At 40.4% G+C, this 21228-nt stretch overlaps 1 protein-coding gene across 7 annotated transcripts in view; it reads left to right on the forward strand.

The window, feature by feature from the left end:
* LOC124138812 overlaps positions 1-21228 on the forward strand; it is a 119778-nt gene that overhangs the window by 62037 nt on the left and 36513 nt on the right. For 4 of the 7 annotated variants that reach the window (XM_048399733.1, XM_046505689.2, XM_048399735.1 and 1 more), the window contains 12 exons: positions 4323-4562; positions 6943-7308; positions 7769-7873; positions 8785-8808; positions 10476-10508; positions 15303-15406; positions 16717-16914; positions 17500-17565; positions 18644-18752; positions 19605-19751; positions 19943-20036; positions 20263-20368. In XM_048399733.1, the coding sequence (XP_048255690.1) occupies positions 4323-4562; positions 6943-7308; positions 7769-7873; positions 8785-8808; positions 10476-10508; positions 15303-15406; positions 16717-16914; positions 17500-17565; positions 18644-18752; positions 19605-19751; positions 19943-20036; positions 20263-20368 (1592 nt within the window). The remainder of the gene's footprint in view (positions 1-4322; positions 4563-6942; positions 7309-7768; positions 7874-8784; positions 8809-10475; positions 10509-15302; positions 15407-16716; positions 16915-17499; positions 17566-18643; positions 18753-19604; positions 19752-19942; positions 20037-20262; positions 20369-21228) is intronic. The other 3 variants (XM_048399738.1, XM_048399736.1, XM_046505688.2) reach the window with 3 other exon arrangements.

The raw sequence follows: 21228 nt of genomic DNA on the forward strand, positions 1-21228 counted from the left end.
GGGTCAGCTTTCTGTCAGCGACGGTCTCTACACACTGAACTGAAACCATTTGCAGAATTCGAGCTACCGCTGTTACCGCTGGCTCTTTCACCGCTCGTAACAGTACCGTGTCAAATATAGGTCGAGGTTATCTAGTCCTTGGCGGCTTGACATAGTTTCAAGCGTGCGAATGGATGGATATAAAAAAACACTTTTGTCTCAATTATTTTTTAGCGGAAGGGTAATTTAGGACCGGCAAGATATGGGAAACACAGACAATTACCGTGTCAAATCAAGGGCGGTGTGATCTCAGGAAGTGTAACTATTCTGGGGCATGTTCCCCTCACACACCAACCACAACCCCCTCCACCCTCCTCCTCCCAATTACCGTGTCAAATCAAGGGCGGTGTGATCTCAGGAAGTGTAACTATTCTGGGGCATGTTCCCCTCACACACCAACCACAACCCCCTCCACCCTCCTCCTCCCCTCCACGCTCCCTGCCCGGACGCCTAGCTACACACACCCTTCATGTTCTGAGTTTCCCATACTCTTACACCCCCGGTCCCTCCACACTCTAGTCTGCCGCACTCTCACAGCCACCAATCCCTCCACACTCGAGTCTGCCGCACTCTCACAGCCACCAATCCCTCCACACTCGAGTCTGCCGCACTCTCACAACCACCAATCCCTCCACACTCGAGTCTGCCGCCGCGCTCTCACCCAAACTTTGCACTCCCTCATGAAGGTGACCTACAGACTGCAGTCATCTGTCAAGAGCATGTTTGGTGTTCTCGTAAAGTCTATTTTAATATATTGACTGGTGTTATTGTACTCCCTGTGAGCCTGCATCTCTAGAGGATGTTTCCACGCTACGCTGTATCTTCACACAGTAACTCGTTATTGGTCAGTAACTAAAAATATATGCCCCCTATATATAATCAGACGTCACATATTACCTCACGTTACATATATAGGGGGTACATATTTTATTTACTGACCAAAACCGAGTTTCTGTGATTTTCTGAAATGATTTCATTAACCTTGAATGATATAACCTTGGTTTGTCTCCAAGTCAAGTAATGTAATGCTTTTAACGTGTGATGCAGTGGTGTACATACACATGCTAATGGCATTTTTCTCTTTTCTTCTTGTTACGTGTCTATGGCGTTGTAGGAAAAAAGGCACCGTCGGTTAATGGCGGTTCGTTGTGAAATGTATTGGTCATGTGTCCGATCGACATGATATCATTATATCATTATTATCCATATTACCACAATTATCGTTGTGGCCAAATATAGAAATGTCTGAGAACATTTTAAAGATAATTATAAACTACCAGCCAGAATGTTGTAAGATTTAACTCTCTTAGAGCGGGTGTATATTAATTCGCCTCGTGAAAATATACTCATATTATTCCAGTGTCGGCCAAGTCTGGTTTCATTGCATTCATAACGTATAACATGCTATCTCAAATCACACGTGACGCTTGAAACGGAAGTCAAGTACCATTCCTCCTGCTTCGGAGCAAAACTGCCATTCTCACAACCATAAACAGCCATTAACGTCTCAACAGTTTTGACAGTGGAACTCGTTTTATTTGCTTTACACATCTAACGAGATCTTTCGAATGTATGCATCGAAGTGCTGTTGTGTTCAAAAGCTTGACTTCCTGACAAATAATGTATTCGATTGAGGCAATGTAATAAGCACCATTACACATATTGCCAGTCGGGGACCATTCATAGATTTCCATAAACAAGATTAGTCAAAAGACACATATCAAAGAAAGCCTACACACATGCACACACAAGTGCAGCCTGGGATCACACACAGACTCACACAGGCGGAAGGGAATCACACACAGACACACAATTGGAAAGGCATTACACACAAGTGCAGCCGGGGATCGCATACATACTCACACATGCAGAAGGGAATCATACACATACACACACTGGGTAAGGAATCACACAAATACACATACACACACTGGGTAAGGAATCACACACATACACATACACATACACATACACACAGTGAGTAAACCAACAAGCAAGCACACTGAAAATAGAAATACAGTGGATAACTGCATGTCGGAGATATGAAGCATTATGTGAGGAATTCTGATAGAAAATCGACTACTATGTGCTTTTTGTTGTGAAGCTCACTAAAGCACAATGGTTCCACATTAAATCATGTTGTTTCAAGAAAGCTTCTGAGTCAGTTTGTATCAACTGTAGTATATATGATGTGTGTACCTTCATGAGAACCTCATTGGAAGGCGATCCTCAAAATAAGAAATTGCTCATTTATCTGGTCACTGAACCGTGTCATGGATCGATGCACGCCCTGGTGACTTCTCATTTTGCTTACAGCTCACCCTGTCTACACTCATTCTGCTTACACTTATACAAGCTTACCAACCTTTCAATTAAATGAGACAGTCCATTTGTTAACACATTGACACAAATTATCAATACTAATACTATTAATTCTCTTTCTTTCAAGTTTAATCATACTTAACGCTGTTTGCATCACCTAAAAATCAAGATATTGTATGTTGTTCAAAAATATAAATCTCCCTTAATTTGATTCTCTTTCATTATCAAATCTTTTCTTTTTGTATCTCACTACATAACCAACAAGCCTTCCAAGCAATTTTGCGGAACAAAATGTCATGATAAGGCGGACCCTTTATGTCTCTCTGTAAATGTCAATTTATATACTAATGGAAACCTTAAGCAATATTGTCATTAAACCACTGGAACATAACTAAAATGAGAGAAAAAACCATTTTAAACATCGATAGAAATTATATACTTTGCAAAAAAGAGAAACGCAAAAGAGATTTTAGATGTATATTTTATTTATTATATAAATAAACAACAGATGGATATTGGCACACATCATTGTCATTGACCCAGTTTCCATATGGAACACGTGGAAGAGTAGATTTCAAGGTGAAGGTCATCTGTTCTCAGTATCTTGTATGGCCACAATTATAGTAAAAAACGCACTGGCTTTGTCGTTCCGTGGAAGCAATCAGATCTCAAATTGTGGCCAGGGGAATGTTTACCCACTCTGCCTGCAGTGCTTGTGCCAACTGTCGGAGGTTCTGTGGTTGTTGCTGACGTGCTCGCAGTCGTTGATCCAGTGCATCCCATAAATGTTCCTTTGGGTTTAAGTATGGAGACCTGGAGGGCCATGAAAGGACCTGGATGTAATGAATCCTGAAATAGGCTGTTGTCAGCCTTGCCGTGCGAGGTTGGTGGTTGTCTTGTTGGAAAATGACGTTCGCTTGTTGTGTAATCGGAAGGACTTGTGGCCAAAGAATCTTATCCGTGTAACGTTGTGCCGTTTAAATTCACAGAACCAGCACCACGTCAGTTTTACTTAATTCTGCCACTTCCTCTATGCAGTTTCGTGCAAAACGTGCCCTGAACGCCTGTAAGCACGACGTCTACCATCCGCACGGCGAAGCATAAAACGTGACACGTCATTGAACCAAACTTGTCTCCTTCGCAGTTGTGGCCATACCCTGTGACCTTGACACCATTGACGTCGCGGCCGATGATGCAGGTCCGTCAAAATGACACATCGAGTTTATCGTCTACCGCGAATACTTTTAGCGCGTAAACGGTTCCTCATTGTCTTGTCTGATATCCTACGCAATCCTGGTATTGCCGTAGTCGTAGAGGTGACCGTGGTGGTTATTTCACGTAAGTGACGTAGCCGTATGAATCTGTCTTGTGCTCTAGTAGTGAAACGTAATCGACCGGATCCGGGAAAGTCCCGTGTTGTCCCGTGTGTCTGATGACGGTTCCACCGTCTTGTACTGGTGCTTGGTGCTTCACTGAAAACCCTGGACACTGCTTAAGACATTTCTCCTGTTTGCAGTCGGTCGATGGCGTTGTGGCGTTGGGTTTCCGTCAGTCGTGGCATACTTTCGCTGTTCACTTGCTGTAATTATAAGATTAGAATCAATGAAAACCAAACCGTGGTTGTGATTTTGCGATTTTTCTGTCTTTTCATAAACTCGGCCCCAGTCCATGCAGACATGACAAATAGATGTCATTAACACTATATATATCAGATAAATTTTTGTACTGTCCTCAGTTTCGACCAAGGAAGCCTTCTTCTTATATCACAAAACTACTCCTAAAACCCCTGATCCTTATTCATATGTATATTCTGATCCACACAACATTCGTCTATATTTCCGAAAGGTTTCCTCATTTCAAAATATACAGATCTAGTTGGGCAAACAGGGTGCTAATCAGACCTTGTGTTTCCATGCGATTCCTATCAACGACGTTCCCATGTATACGTTTTTCTTTCACAGAGATGAAACTGTTGGGGGTTGAACACTACGGCCAGCGGCCAGCCGTTGAGGGCAACTTACTGACCATCATGTGTACAGCCCGAGGGTCAGGACAGATGAAATACCGCTGGTATAAGGACGGCTCCTTGTTGAACACCACGCTAAGTCAGAGGAATGCATGGGAAATTCGAATCCCTCGGACCATCAGGAAGAAACAGATCAGTGTACTGAACATAGACGGAGTTGAGTTTTATGATAAAGGTGAGAGTTTAAAGTTTTTGTGAATGAGTGAGTAAAACTGTAAGCTGTTGTAAAATGAAAATCGTGATAGTGAGTGAGTGCATGTTGTTCGACACCAGAGTCACATTTAGTCAGTTAAGTTAAGCAGCCGACAGATCAATCACGATTATGTCAGTCAAAATAGTTGTTGATGGTATCCACGCCATCAGTGCAAGGTGGCACAGTGTAAGCGTCTGATCCCTAATTGGTTCTTACGACAAGCTTACCGTTTTTCTTAACTTTACTGCTCAGAAATTCCCACGATATGTAAGTAAGAACAGACAAAACAGCTGCATACAATAACAAATAACTAGACGTTGGATTATTGTTACACGTTGTTAACTTACATCTGAGACATATAAACAACATTTTAGCAAACGATGTTCAACTGACATCCTTGATCATATACTTATTGATTAACTAAATCTCATTGTGGTACACACTCTGAAGTAATCATGGACTCTTCGGGTGCTTGTCTTGTCTTTGGGTTATAACTGTTTTGCAGAATGAGGTATGGTACCTTTAAGGGCATGCCATTTTTTCCCCAAAATAATGTCTTCCAGAAAATAGTGGCAAAATATATATTGGCCTCAAGGCTCGCTAAGTACAATGTTTATTTGCGATATATAATCGAACTATCAGGGAACCCGAAGAAGGATGTTTGTTGCTGGACTACATTGCATGTATATAGCTTCGTCGATAAGCTTTCATCAATACAAAGCTTTATTGACGAGAAGGTAACTTTAGAAGTAGCATTTAAGTTATAAAATATTAATTTTGGAAGAAAATATTTTCAGCATGCAAATACTTCCTCAAATAATGCATGACTTACCAACAAAATGTAGTATTTTATATTTTACTGACTGGGTATTGTCAATGAATGAACAGATGTGAGTACACTGCTGAGTACATACATACATACATACATACATACATACATACATACATACATACATACAAACATACAAACATACAAACATATACAAGTGAGACGGTAACTACCAGTGCTGCCCATGCGAGTAAGGGGGGTGAGCTTCCACGCATTACAGTATTTGTCGAAAATGTTAAATACAGAATGGGCAATGTTTTCTGCCAAAGAAGTTCACCTATCATTAGTTTATTTAATATATTTCATCAATGCATGTTTACATTTTTGAATTGGAATATTTGAGTATTGGACAGCAAGGGTCGAGAATATTTGTATTAAAAGTGTGAATATTTCATTCGATCTAAAACGGTAAATTTCATACTTTTTTCATACCCTGGTTATGAAAGTGGATAACTTCCACATGTTTAAGCAGATATGATACTCTCGCCAGTTAATGGAATCCTAGGAGGGACATTGTCTCGTTGTCGCCCTTACCAAAACAAGCATAAAGTGTCAAAATTAACCAAAGCGCGACAATGCGATAGATTGTATTTGTAAGGGCGACAACGCGACAATGTCCCCTCTAGGATTGCTGTGTTCTCGTAAGATGCAATACATTCTTAACCTGTATGCTTATATAGTGCACTCCTCATGAGATTCTTTGCACTGCGTACATTCTGACACCTGACAGATACATTATGTCAAAAATGTCTTAAAAAGCAAGCAAATAAGAATTGGGAATGTGTCCATAAATACAAAACGTCAAAGCCAGAGAATAATCAATCCCGTTTTTTCTGCCGAAACAGATTCCATTGGACGTAAAAGGCATCATAGGGCTAACAATTAATTGAATGGATCACTGAAAATCAGTCTCATTGTCTAAACAAACATTGTCAACAACAGATTTCGTGAAGTCTCTTCCAATTAGTGCAGGGGAACTATTCTAAACCACCTACACACTCCGAAGGTTCATGACATGGTTTTAATGATAAATGTCTGTAGGTATGGCTCTTCCACAAATACGCATTTGTTGAAACACTCATCGTTGTTCAGTTCTTTTTGTATAACGCCGCTCTTAGCAATATTCCAGCTGTATGAAGACTGTGTGTTTGGAACATACAAACACGATTGATCTTTTGAGCAATGTCCTATCCGTCGGTGTACGATGACACTTACCCTGAAACAAGGGGCCACTCCAAAATGGACATATATACGTCGTTTTACTTCTTCGTACTGGAAGACAAATGGACGTATCGCACTTGGAGGTAACACGTTTCTGTGTCTGCTAATATTAAGTTTTGGTGATTCATTAGTTTCAAGAATATTGGGAGGTTATATCACAGATCAATACAATCATGGATAGCCATCATCTATGTTAGCTCTTGTTAAATAGCCAAGGTTAGCCAAACGTATGTATGAATATTTACATGTATTCATTTCCCAAATATCGTGGTATATTTTCATCAGTGAATAATGTGTATTTTCCCTCACTAGGCGAATTTACCTGCGAAATCGAGGATTTTAATGAAGTAGACAATGCATCTGTCATCGTTGACGTCATCACGCTTCCTCTTTTGGAAATGAGCCCTCTGGCGGTGTCACTTACGAAAGGTGGCGCCACCAGCTTCCGGTGTCTATCCCCTGACGACACGATAGAGAAAGGCACTTTCACCTACAGATGGCTCAAGAACGACAACCAAATACCACCTGATTCTCCGTCTGAAATAATAGAAGATGTTTTCCCCACCGGGAGGCGTCTCAACATCAGGAATGCACAACATAGTGCTAATTACACATGTATCATCACGAACCCAGCAGGATCTACCAATAAAACTGCCCATCTCTTTGTCAAGACACCAGGTACTTAGGGTGAGTGAGTGAGTTGGATTCTGCGCCGCTTTAAACAGTATTATCTTGTTATATCACGGCGGGTCAGTTTAATGTTAGTGGAAAAGCCTGAATTGATGCAACTCTTTAACGTTCACAACTTTAGTGAAAACCGACAAGTGCCGACAAAACAAGAATGTAATCAGTCAAATCTGGAAATCGAATTAAATAATATTATCTCAAGCTTGTGGGACGCAACGAATTGTGTTGTCTCAGATTACTATAAATTCAGTGCTGTGACTTGCCACTTCTTTGATGATCTTTCTCAATATTACGTGTTTTCTTATCATCTCCATGGATTATTGATATTTGTTTGTCACTACCCAAATCCTTTTAAGTCTTTAAGTATTGATGTTTAGATGTCATAGTTCCCCCATGGCAAAATATGTTCTTGGTTGTACTCCTATGGGGAACCTTATTTGCTATTTTCCAGAGGATATTCAAGGTTACTGTCTACAAGATATTTACGAGGGCATCACTTGGAAGAAGACCTTTGGTGGATGTTTTGATGTACAACGTTGTCCAACCGATACCGGAGGTAAACATTTCCTTATTTCGTTCATTCCTGAATGTTTTATCGTATACACTATGAAATATTGAAGAACTGCCTATATGTATTATGAATATTGAATGACTTTATATACTTTATACTTTAATGTATTACTTTATGGCTCTACATAGCTGAGAAATTGCTGAAAACAACGTAGTGACGCGTGTAAGAGATTATTTGTAATATTTATACGTTTGTTTTTTATGTAAAGTAAATGATTTTAGTATAATATATGTACACTTGGGCTTGAGGTCAGTAAGCTGCATGTTGATATGTCATTATTAAATGTTTTCATTAGTTACATTATATTCACCCCCAACTCATCATCATCAGCGATCATGCTTCGTAGATTTCAAATAGTGTCATACGATTCTTGCTCAAACTTTGTTACAACACCCAAGGCTTCAGGGGAGCTTACTAATTATGTCCGATGCAATTCCCTATTTTGACTTGGACCATGTGTTCAGATGTTATATACAGGTAAACATTTTCCATATAAAATTATACATAACATATCAAGTTACAATGATGCTCAGATGAAAATTCAATAAACAGCATTTCCTTTGGAATATGTCTCATTGCTCTTTTGATTACTTTTAGGTCACGTGTGTTCAGGTGTCTATCAAGATATATCAGCCCGAAAACGCTTTTGAAACAATTCATATAAAATAACTTATTTGGTTGGTATATTTTGCCCATATATATTTAACTTATGATATTAACTTTATGATATTGATAGTAACCCTTTTATATTCTGGAGTATCTTTACTTATAATTTCACGTTCTTGTTGATACTGAAAGATGTGTAATATGTATCACTATCATATCTGTCTACTGGATTGCTTCATTAACATGGATTTGGTATTGACATACTTCTTTTGAAATTGAATGATTTTCAGATTTGCGAGTTTTAAAAGCGCTTGGTAAGTTGAGAGGAAGCCAATAACCCCACACCCAACAGGCCGCACATATGTTGCTATGTTACTCTGCACATTCATTCAGATTGCATTTACTAAAACTGTCAACACTCTTTTTATGTTGTAGTTTCTGACATCAAATTATTATTTGGTAACACAAGTACACACAGATCAAATGTAACTCATAGTACAATGTTAATTAGAAAGGCAAACGGATATATGGACACGCTTCACGTGAACGTCCTTTATTGGACTCTCAAATGGCTACTTCGACGAAGAGCGCACCATCAACGCTATCTTAGATGCGGTTTCTGACATGAAATTTCAATAAAAGAAATGCAAACAGATATAATTTGCTAAAACAGATAAGACAATATTAATTGCAACGGCGACAGGGCGTATGTACTCCCTCCATCTGAACATCCTTGGTAAGACTCTCAACTTGCCACTTGGACGAAGAGCGCGCTAGTGCGACGTATTTTTTAAACAGGCGAACAGGTGCTGTCGCTGTATATGCCAACTGCTGCGAATGCTCATTGCGCTTTGTATGTCGGTATGCAGGCGCTGTAGTGGCGAAGGTTGTGCAGTTGGACACAAAATGGTACAAGCATGCAACGTGTGCATACATGTACGTGCAATATGTGTAATATTCTGTGTTGCAATGTTATCACCACAAGTGGTGTGTGCATTGCGTTGTACTACATGTGCTTAAGCAGTATTGGTGTATATGGTTTAACACAAGCGACAAAGAATATAATCAATGTTTGGTGGAGATAATCTGTGTAACTTCGCAGTGCTCTTACAAAAGGACGTATTGAGTAGACGCTGTGAAGAGTTGGCGAGGTGCATGTGTTGTCACAATGTGCAGCTAATAGTCTTGGCTATTGGTGTCTCCTCTTTCTATAATACCCAAGGTGTGAATATGTAAAGAACTGCAGTGTTGAGTTGAAAGGACGCCCAAGGACATTATATATGACATGGACTGACAACAAGACCCACAATGGGCATTGCTATGCACAGTCTTATAAAAAAAACAAGAACATGCAATGATCCGTATAGCCCTAACGAACTGCGGATCGAACAATGAACATACAGAAGAGGACAGTTAAAGAGACATATTCAACTTTTCAGTTATACCATAGCATGTCAGCAGAATATGTAACTGGTGTAGTTACCACTTTGCGAAACCCAGAGCCTGGTAACGAATGAGAGACCAAGGATCATTATATCTTCTAATCTGGAACAGAACAGATGATCATCGAAAGAACACTGCACAGCCTGATAATTTTTAGTTTAGATCATTTCATAGTTTCATCATAACTGTACATATAACTGTACATATATATATATATATACAAACCATAAGAGGGTGGGGTTTAGTTGCATTCACTAAAACCTGTGATGTGTAGATAGTTGCTTCACTCTTGGAGATGGATATAACCTTGATGGCCTTCTTTGATACCAGTTTTCTGTAACTGCGTGTTGTGTATGTACACGCATCACCTGTGCCTTCTTCTGTCGTTCATTTACCTGCGACATTCATTCAACCTCCCTATCTCTATAACCCTCTATTTAGATTCGCTTTGACCAACAACCTTCCTTTGCAGATTTGTAGTGGCCTTGTGTGTGTTGTGTATGTAACAGGTTTTGGGACGTGTTGAACATTCTTTCAGATTTGGTTTGGTTGAACCGGTTGTACGGAAAGGGTAAGTGGGCGTCAGCGCTTCATAGCAGCTGTCAGGCTGACCTAGCCAATTGCATGCTTTCATTAATACCAACCTGTTTCGAAACTCTGGGCATGTAGATGTGAGTAAATCGCAGAGGCAACGTCAAGTTCTAGGTGCCTCATACTAGTGCTCCTAGTCAAGTAGGTTAGCAATGTGAGATCGTTTGCATATAATCTTGCAAGAGAGTGTGCTGTGCGGATATTAGCTTTTGTTTTATCGACCAGTATTTGTTTATTTATTATTTTGGCATAATGTGTATTTAGTAGGCTTGGGCTACCATTTTTATGTTATGCTTAACGAGTTCATATTGCGTTCCAGTTTTAGCTGAGGGTTCAAAACATTATACTGTGCCTGTGGATCACATATGTAATGCTGCCAATGTCATTTTACATACCTATGCATTATGATGTGTAATAATTTCAAACTGATCGTATTTTAGTACGTGTGTGGTAGTGTATAAGATGTATCAATATATAACCAATAATTGGTAAGATAGAAATTATGTAAAACAGTATATCTGCCACAAACAAGAAGGGTAAACAATTCAAGATACGATAGTATACAAGCACTACCAGAAAAAAATGTTCATTGTTGGAAACGTATTTATATATACTCTTCAAAAAAAGAAACGCAAAGCCAGATTTGTGTGAGGTAGGAAAATACATTTATGCGAGGAACCGTACAAGGTATTGAGCCAAAATGGTGTTGTGAGAATACTTGGTGATTGTAATCTCAGTTATCGGTACATAGGAAAAGTCCAAGGTGAAGGTCAGCTACCATCAACAACGGGTATGTCCCCCATTGGAATCGATAGCCGCCTGACATCCCCTGCCCATGGAAGAGACGAGTATGCGTATCACATCCTGGGGAATGGTAGCCCACTCGGCCTGCAACGCAAAAGCAAACTGCTGCAACGTCTGTCGTTGGAGTTGACGTCGGCATAGCCGTCTATCCAATTCATCCCACTGTATGCGGCAGGGCGTTGTCCTGCTGGAATACACCGTTGCCGTTGGCTGCAATTGGGAGGACGTGTGGTAGGAAAATTTCGTTGATGTTTGGTTGAGCCGTACGATTGCCCTGCATATGGACCAACCTGTACTTTCATGATAAGAGATAGCCACCCACATCATAACGCTATCCCAACCAAACCTGTCCACTTCCTGTACACAGTCTCCGGCGTAACGTTCTCCCCGACGTCTGTAGACCCGTGCTCTTCCATCTTTCATCTTCCATCTCTATCGCAGTTGAGGCCATACCCTGACGACACCAATGCTGTCGTTTTTGGCGATGTTGTCGACACAATATGACGCGTCGAACAGGACGTCTTGCTCGTAGACCTGCTGCTCTTAAACGGTTTCGTACGGTCTGGTCGTAGATTCTGCGCAGTCTGAGTATTTGGGGTGCGGTTGAGGTCGTCCTTTCACGTAGGCGGCGCAGTCGGATGTAGCGATCTTGGGCGGGGTTGGTTTCGCTTGTTCGTCCCGACCTTGGCCGATCACGTGTTGGCCCATGCCGTTGAAACCGATCCCATAGCCTTGTGATGTTGGCGGGCGCTACATTAAAAACTCTGGCTACAGCTAAACGGGATTCCCCTGCCTGTAAGCGGCATATGACGTTGTTGCTTTGCACTTCTGTTAATCTTAGCATGTTGTTGAACTGTAACTGTTCGATTGACGCAGATGCCAGGCAATCAAAACCCCTGCACTTTAATACCGTTCATAGTGCTGCTGCACGTGCAGTACGTTCAGCTCCATGGCCCTTTTGTTGATGCACTGTGTGCGGTTTTCCGAATCGTACGTGTTTCCCGACTAATGTTTTGCATGTCGTTATTGTAATCATTTTGATCCGGGAAATTTGTCACGGACACTATAACACATTCAACCTCTTCATTTTGCACCTCTTGGTCCGCTAAGGTCGGTATTGCGTTTCTTATTTTTTGGAAGAATATAGATAAATTACCAGTAATTTGGCAACGTACTTCTGATTCGTTACTCGGAAATGCGTTAATCGGAACAATTTCATTTGATTAACGATGTTTCACTCGTCGGAATAACGTTTACAGAAACTCGGACTGAACTGGATTCTTTAAATCAGAGTGCCCTTTGTACATTGAATACGGGCTCAAACCTTTTGCTTAGAAGAGGGGCTTTACTTTAAACGACCGTTTAAGTTGCTGATAATTGAAATGCCCGTGTCATTTCATTTCATCGTTATATATAAACGAATTTTAGAAAGCCCTTGATTCCGATTTCATCCATATATAACAAAAGTGTATATGTAATCTTCAGAAATAATTATACGAGATTTGAGCTATGAGCTTCAAAATATCACCGTATTATAAAAATGAACACGAGTAAGCTACGCCTATGAGTATATGTGTCTGTCGTTCGTCATTGTTGGTTAAGACATGGGTCAATTGTTCGCCATTTGGGGGCATTATTGTCATTATATTTGGGAGTTTGCTTGTGATAAATAAATTCACTGTCATGATAGATCTGTTTCTCAAGCATCTCATTGTCCTAAAATATGTGATGTATATGCGAAGATCTTCTTCAGACTCAAAACACGAAATCTCCTTCTCAGATCCTACCTTGCTTGTGAGGTAATTACCTAGACAATATAAACCAATAGGCCTCCCTTCCGATGACTGCCAGTCGCCTCTATGATGACTGTCAGCCTCCCTTCCGATGACTGCCAGTCGCCTCTATGATGACTGTCAGCTTCCCTTCCGATGACTGCCAGTCGCCTCTGTGATGACTGTCAGCCTCCCTTCCGATGACTGCCAGTCGCCTTTATGATGACTGTCAGCCTCCCTTCCGATGACTGCCAGTCGTCTTTATGATGACTGTCAGCCTCCCTTCCGATGACTGCCAGTCGCCTCTATGATGACTGTCAGCCTCCCTTCCGATGACTGCCAGTCGCCTTTATGATGACTGTCAGCCTCCCTTCCGATGACGGCCAGTCGCCTCTATGATGACTGTCAGCCTCCCTTCCGATGACTGCCAGTCGCCTTTATGATGACTGTCAGCCTCCCTTCCGATGACTGCCAGTCGTCTTTATGATGACTGTCAGCCTCCCTTCCGATGACTGCCAGTCGCCTCTATGATGACTGTCAGCCTCCCTTCCGATGACTGCCAGTCGTCTTTATGATGACTGTCAGCTTCCCTTCCGATGACTGCCAGTCGCCTCTATGATGACTGTCAGCCTCCCGTCCGATGACTGCCAGTCGCCTTTATGATGACTGTCAGCCTCCCTTCCGATGACTGCCAGTCGTCTTTATGATGACTGTCAGCCTCCCTTCCGATGACTGCCAGTCGCCTCTATGATGACTGTCAGCCTCCCTTCCGATGACTGCCAGTCGTCTTTATGATGACTGTCAGCCTCCCTTCCGATGACTGCCAGTCGTCTTTATGATGACTGTCAGCCTCCCTTCCGATGACTGCCAGTCGTCTTTATGATGACTGTCAGCCTCCCTTCCGATGACTGCCAGTCGCCTCTATGATGACTGTCAGCCTCCCTTCCGATGACTGCTAGTCGCCTTTATGATGACTGTATGTCGTCTTTATGATGACTGTGTCCTTAATTGGCTATTCCAAAAAGAATAAACATATAGGAATTCAGCAAAAAAATGTTCCACCAAAGATAAACCAATTAGGGTGTCATGTAAATGGACCTCTTAGATATAACAACTGAACTTCTCTCATGCAGACAAGTTCTCTTGAACAAAATTCAGCAACACTCTCATAGAACTCTGTTAGAACGGCTAGCATGCTAATATTTACTATTTTATGTTTCATAGTAGATTTACAATTTGATTATTTCTATAGTTCCTGATTCTCTAGCATGAATCTGTAGTGTAGATATCCTTCTGCAGAACAACATATGCATGGGAATACCTACAGCATATATAAAAAGCATGGTGTCTTGTTACCTGTTTTGTTTCAGCTAACCAGTATTAATCTCCTTTTCTGTATGAATATACTCATAGTTTAGCATTATTAGTATATGTTATATTTTGATATGCCTGCTTGTTCTAATGCCTTAATGAAATACCGTTCATGTCCACATTCAATTGACAGGTAGGGTGGATTCTTTAACGCTCCATGTGTGTTCTGCAGGAAACACTTGACATTATTGATGGATACAGTTAACTGTTCCTCGAAATTATATCAAATGCACAATGCTCTCAATTAGTTAACCCATCAATGTTATTTTTTCCTTGATTTATTTCTATTCTTTCCAATCATCCATGTCTAGACTATTCATTTTGTTTCTATTTAAAAAGCATTGTGTCATAATATGTGTTTTTCATGTCGTCTCTTCTTCTTTATACTTCAATGTGTGTTCAGATACATTTCAAACAAAATCTTTTCTGAAACTTTATATTTTACCAGAAAACAGCATTGAAACAAACAAAACTTCTAGAGAGCATATTGTCGCGTGAGACATATCATTATGTTTATTCATAAGATACGCCATAATTGAACATGGCATTTACAAATATCATTTCGATGATGCATAACACTTTCATATCCTAAATTCGTGTAGTTTCCCTAAGGCTCTACGCCTCTGTTATTATACATATTATGTGGGTTTGTGTGGAGGTTTTTTTTCGCCGCACTCAGCAATATTCAGGCCATATGACAGCTGTTTCTAAAATCACACTTACTAGTATTAATGAATGATGGTCGTTATTTATAATACTGTAATGACAGTTTTCAGATTGATGTCGTTATGATGAATAGTCTTGTACAGACTGACATTTGTCCACAGGATATTCTAAACGTTGGTGCAAGTGTATCGATCAGCGTTGCGAATGGTCGAAGCCGAACTTTGTCAAATGCCAGTCTGGACATCTCATTATAACATTTGATAGGGTAAGAACGTGACTTTGTATCATAACATCTTATTTTAACAGTTGATCGAGGTACATGACAATATCGTGGCATCGGATTATAACAAATGATAAGGAACCTTACTTTATATCATCGCATGTGGTTATAACATTTGACAGGGGACATCATTTCATATCATCTTAATTATCTTTTTCATTTACATAGATATATACTCAGATTTGATTATTATCAGGCCGACGTGTGCATTGCTCGACTGTGACAATGTTATTTGTTGGATGGAGATCTTCTACACTGGACACACTGAGGGCATGTGTGTGTGCGTGCGTGCGTGCGTGCGTGCGTGCGTGCGTGCGTGTTTGTGTGTGTGTGTGTGTGTGTGTGTGTGTGTGTGTGTGTGTGTGTGTGTGTGTGTGTGTGTGTGTGTGTGTGTGTGTGTGTGTGTGTGTGTGTTTGAGAGGGAGGGAGTGTGTGTGTTAGTGTATGTGTGTGTGAGAGAGGGGGGGAGGGAAAGAGGGAGTGTGTGTGTTAGTGTATGTGTGTGTGAGAGAGGGAGGGGGGAGGGAGGGAGTGTGTGTTAGTGTATGTGTGTGAGAGAGAGGGGAGGGAGGAAGGGAGTTTGTGTGTAAGTGTATGTGTTTGTGAGAGAGAGAGAGAGGGGAGAGAGAGGGGAGTGTGTGTGTTATGTATGTGTGTGTGAGAGAGAGAGGGAGGGAGTGTGTGTGTTAGTGTATGTGTGTGTGAGAGAGAGAGGGAGGGAGTGTGTGTGTAAGTGTATGTGTGTGAGAGAGAGGAGGAGGGAGGAAGGGAGTGTGTGTGTAAGTGTATGTGTGTGTGAGAGAGAGAGGGGGAGAGAGAGGGAGTGTGTGTGTTATGTATGTGTGTGTGAACGAGAGAGAGAGAGAGAGGGAGTGTTTGTGTTAGTGTATGTGTGTGAGAGAAAGAGGGGGAGGGAGGGAAGGAGTGTCTGTGTAAATGAATGTGGTGAGAGAGAGAGAGGGGAGAGAGAGAGGGAGTGTGTGTGTTAGTGTATGTGTGTTTGAGAGAGAGAGAGGGGGGCTGTGTGGGAGGGTGGGGGTGGGGTGTTTGTGTGGGTGTGTAAGAGTACTTACAAACCAAATTCCATAATCGGACCGAATGAGGTGTTTGAACCCGACATGTTCAAAGCAGTTTGTTCAGTGAAAAACAACATGCGCATTAATTTAGAGATTAGTTGGCAGAAAATAGATAGATGCAGCTGTTTAGAAGATCTGGACTCAAACATACAAGATATCAATTAAATACATTTATTACATGCCACTGTAGTTGACATATGCGTATTACATACCCGACAGCTTGAGAAGATCAAGTTGGGCTACCAGCATGATAAGATGGCTTCTATATGGGAAGATCTGTACGGCCTAATCAGACAAGCGAGGGGGAAGTTGTACGCCGGCGATGTGGATGTCTCCTCCTCAATTCTTCACACATTTGTCAAAACGCTGGCACAATATCCGTCACTCGCCCCCAGGAACGGATCGTACTCTCTCATGGTAATACCCACACTGAAATAGGATAATGCAAATTTGTCGAGAGAATCCACTTTCAATATTGAACTGCAAAAGTGGGTATTTATTATTTTTCTTTTCCCCCCCCACCCCCCCCCCCCCCCCCACCCCCCCCCCCCACCCCCCCCCCCACCCCCCACCCCCCCCGATAGTAAAAAGGCCCTTTGGCAAAAAAATGTCAATAAGAAGGAAGATAAATTGATTTTGTCTTAAATCTTTTTAACCCACCATATTTAATGTCGTCGCCGCCATTACTTTCGCCACCATAATTCTTAATATAGAAAGATGTAAAACGTAAATACGTGTGTCTTCAAGATAAGATTGCTCATATAGACGACAACAGGAAACTTATGCATTATCAAATCAACTAACAAGTACATAATGCTATCCATTTCAGCAAAGAGTCTTATATTCAATCGTCGTGTGCTTCTGTTTGTAAGAACGTTAGAAAATGTGAAACTTAAACTCGAGATGCAGGGAAAGCATATACAAATGCACTTCTAAACAGTTATATGTATTGAGGGTTTTCAATTTGAAATTACATTAAACTGTTTCATTGTACCTATACAGAGTCTTCTTGATCTTACGAACATCTTGATGGCAGAGGCTCTTCTTACAACAAGTGAAGAAAAAGAGGTGAGGAAATATGATAATGTTAATTCTGAGTAAGCAACGATTTATGTAGGCTCTTCATACGTGGATCAATATTCGAATTCACTTAAGACTTTGTTGAATGAGTCATACCGAGATTCTGAAATTCTTTATTCGATTCGATATAGGAGTCCTCATGGACAAGATTACAATTTCTGGTATAAGATTTTCGGTGGTCCATTCATCACTAGTTTTCCTTTTACGCCCAGTGGAATCTGTTTTGGAAGGTAATCGTGACTGATTAATCTCTGTCGTTATATCAGATTAAATAATCACCTATACACACAAGTAGGTATACAATTGGTAGTCAAAGCATATACATGTAACTGTCATAATGTAATCATATTTCTTTCCAAATATAGGACAAGACCATTGATATTATTAGACATGATCAGTTTTGTTACTATTTGGCAAGTCGGGTATTGATGATAATTATAAGGAATATAAAATATTCCTACTGACACTATGATTCGGACATATTTGAAAAATATACTCCTCTTCGGAAAGCTTTGATCTGTGTAAACCTTACTTTAGGGTTGTTTTTGCACGTTTACATGATGTGACAAGGTACGAAACTTGCCATTACACGTGTCAAAACTTTCTCGGTGTCATACTGATGTATAATGATACCCTGTCAATATGAACGAATACCGTTTCCAGTGAAATCGCATTTCCGGATCTACGGATTAACTGCTAATGGTTCCAAAATTACGCACCATTGACAAACATTATATACAATGCGATTCCCTATCTTGACTTATACCATATGTTTTTCAGGGAAGCATTTTACTTGCATTTGCATGTGTTTGTGACGGGTGGGGCAGGATACGCTCACTTTTCGCGAAGACGATTTGACAGTGAATTATAAACACATGCTAATGATATAATCGGAATCGAACAATGGAATCAGCTTTTAGTAGATATTTCTTCTGATAATGGAAATGGGTGTTTCGTTTTATATTTGACTTTAAACATTCCCGGCCGTAACCGTCCAGATTACGAGTTTTTCTGGCTAACGGGGCCCGGACTTGCGAGATTTGACTGTCTATGCGCTTTGTTTCAGTCCCTGTATGTTGGGCCAAAGGTAATGCAGATTGCTGAGATGACTTGTGGACTTCATCTCAGAAATTTCAATTTCTCAATTGGACTAAAAATCACAACCGACAAAATAGGTAAGTATAATATCAATTTTAGTAAAGCAGTCAAACAGTTTTGACTAATGTTGAAAAATCTCAGCAGGATCATGCATGTTTGTGTTGATTGTTCTGCTCAAGATATGAAGTCCGTTAATGAGTATGCGTTTGTATATTTCGCCAGTGAAATGCATATATAGTTAATGTACTCGTAGGATCTCCCTTTTTATTGACATGAGTGAGTGAGTGAGTGAGTGAGTAAGCAATATTCCACCAATATCATGGCGGGGGCCACCAGAAATGGGCTTCACAGATTGTACTTTTGTGGGGAAATGAAACCGGCCGTTCGACGTGATGACCGAACGCTTTAAGCACCCGCCGTCCCTATTGATAGGATGAATGTCAACGGAAATATAGGCATATCCAAGAAAGCAACATCTATTGAGGTTTAAATTCACCATTATGTTACAAGGACAAACCTCACAGAAACTATTGCTAGCACTATCAAACCGACATAAGTCCGGACTTGTACAAGCACACACGAACAAACATACGCGCGCATGTCGCTATTAAAAGTGCAATAATCTTGAACGCGACGTTAAAATCGATTTCATCTCAACTCACCTCTGAGTGCAGAGTTGCGTCCCTTGGACACGCCAGAAACCTATGAATTTGGGTTCGAATTCCGGTTCGTCCCAATAATGTTCCCTAGATTTGTTAACATCATACCATATAACTTGCCAACTTGTTCACTTACTACCTCCCACTGATTTGTATTTCATCATTAATTGGTTGTTTGTTTCTCAGATGAGTTGACATCACACTTTTACTGCATCGTCGTTTAGATGTACATTTTTGAAACAGACATTATGCTTCTGTATCTTTCATCAGTGGCGCTGATGGAGAATGTTCGGATTGTACCACCTAATGCAAGTCTACCAAAGCTGGCTAACCATACAGAGAAGTATGGGACGACCTTGGCCCGCGGTTCTCGATTACGAAGAGAAAAGGTTTCAATATCAACAAATGGACATTCAGGTACATGCAGGTCGTTAAAAATTTACAATTCGGATTTCACGTAATAATCATGTTTGGCTTAATTTTCACTGAAGATTAACATATTACATGTTTATATATATCTTTATTTTATAAATCGGAAAGTTCAAAACTACCCGATTTGGAACACACTGCTGGATTTGAAAGACTAAAAACTATTCTCTATTTTTCAGACCACTCTGATGTTGTGTACAGCCACGAACCAATGTTTATATGTCACTACGTTGATATGTACTCATTGTTACATGACAACTATGCAGAGAACATGTAGGTATACTTTGGTTGATTGATGGCATTATGTTCTATTCCACAATGCATTGTGCTTGTATTGCATTATGTATAGTTACAGTAATTGTACAAATAAATAATCTTATACAGTAACTTTATTCATGGGAAAAGTGAATATGGTTCTTGTTGGAAAGAATAATGAAAGCAAGATTTTTTGTTTTTAAAATTCTCAAATCTGAATACTTTTTTTCTGGTTCTTTTTCAGTCATGATCCCGATTTCATCACAGAAATACGATCAGTGTTTCCCCTCGACAACTTCTATCTCCAGAAGATCAGGAAAATTGAAATAGTATTTAAGCATCCGCATTCTGTAAGTAGTGACCTATTTAGTTAGCTTAAGGCTTAAACAAACGTGTATTGTTCAGATTTTTTCATTTCTAAAACAGAAATATTTGGTTTTATCAGTCCATATCTTAATTTTTTCGGAGACAGTTGACTCTCCAAATACGCGTGATTGAGGTTAAGTATTTTTGCCGAGTTTTTTAACCGCTCTGCTACCCTCTCGCCCTTCCATATCGAGAAGCTTAAAGGTTCACCGCTTTCATTTTCTTACATGATATATGTAAATTACAATACTGAGATTACTTTTTGTTTTGTTGACCCGGTCGTATGGCTTAAGTTTGATAGTGATGTGCCCTACGTCTTTATATCCGATATTAAACCGCCATGACAGTCAGTTCTGGATATCACGAAGCCAATTCCGGCTATGACAAAGTTAACTCCGGATCTGACGAATATATCTCCAAACAAGACAAACTTTTCACCGGACATCACGAAGTTGACATCGAATGTGACATAGTTGGCTGGCATGGCAAAGTTGGATGTAGTGACTCATCTGACAATCTAACTCTTCCTAATCCACAGACTTTGTACATGTCCTAAATGTTATTGCTTAATAAGGGCCATGGGACATGTCAAGCTGATCTTGGTGGAATAGACAAGTGGTGAAAGCGTTAATTCATCTCGCCAAAGATCCGTGTTTGAATCAATGTGTGTAACCCGTTCTTTGTGCCTCATTCCTATATTTTGTTGGAATATTGACATAAACGACGAAAAAAACGTTACTCTCCTAATGGCATCTTGAATGTGGTAATTGAAAGACGCAAGGAATGTGTGATGTGTAATACAACTCAGTCACTCAGTCATGTATTTATCTCTTTATTCATCTAA

The sequence above is a fragment of the Haliotis rufescens genome, unplaced genomic scaffold (genome assembly GCF_023055435.1).
Source record: "Haliotis rufescens isolate VD_foot unplaced genomic scaffold, xgHalRufe1.0.p SCAF_2, whole genome shotgun sequence".
Classification (NCBI taxonomy): domain Eukaryota; kingdom Metazoa; phylum Mollusca; class Gastropoda; order Lepetellida; family Haliotidae; genus Haliotis; species Haliotis rufescens.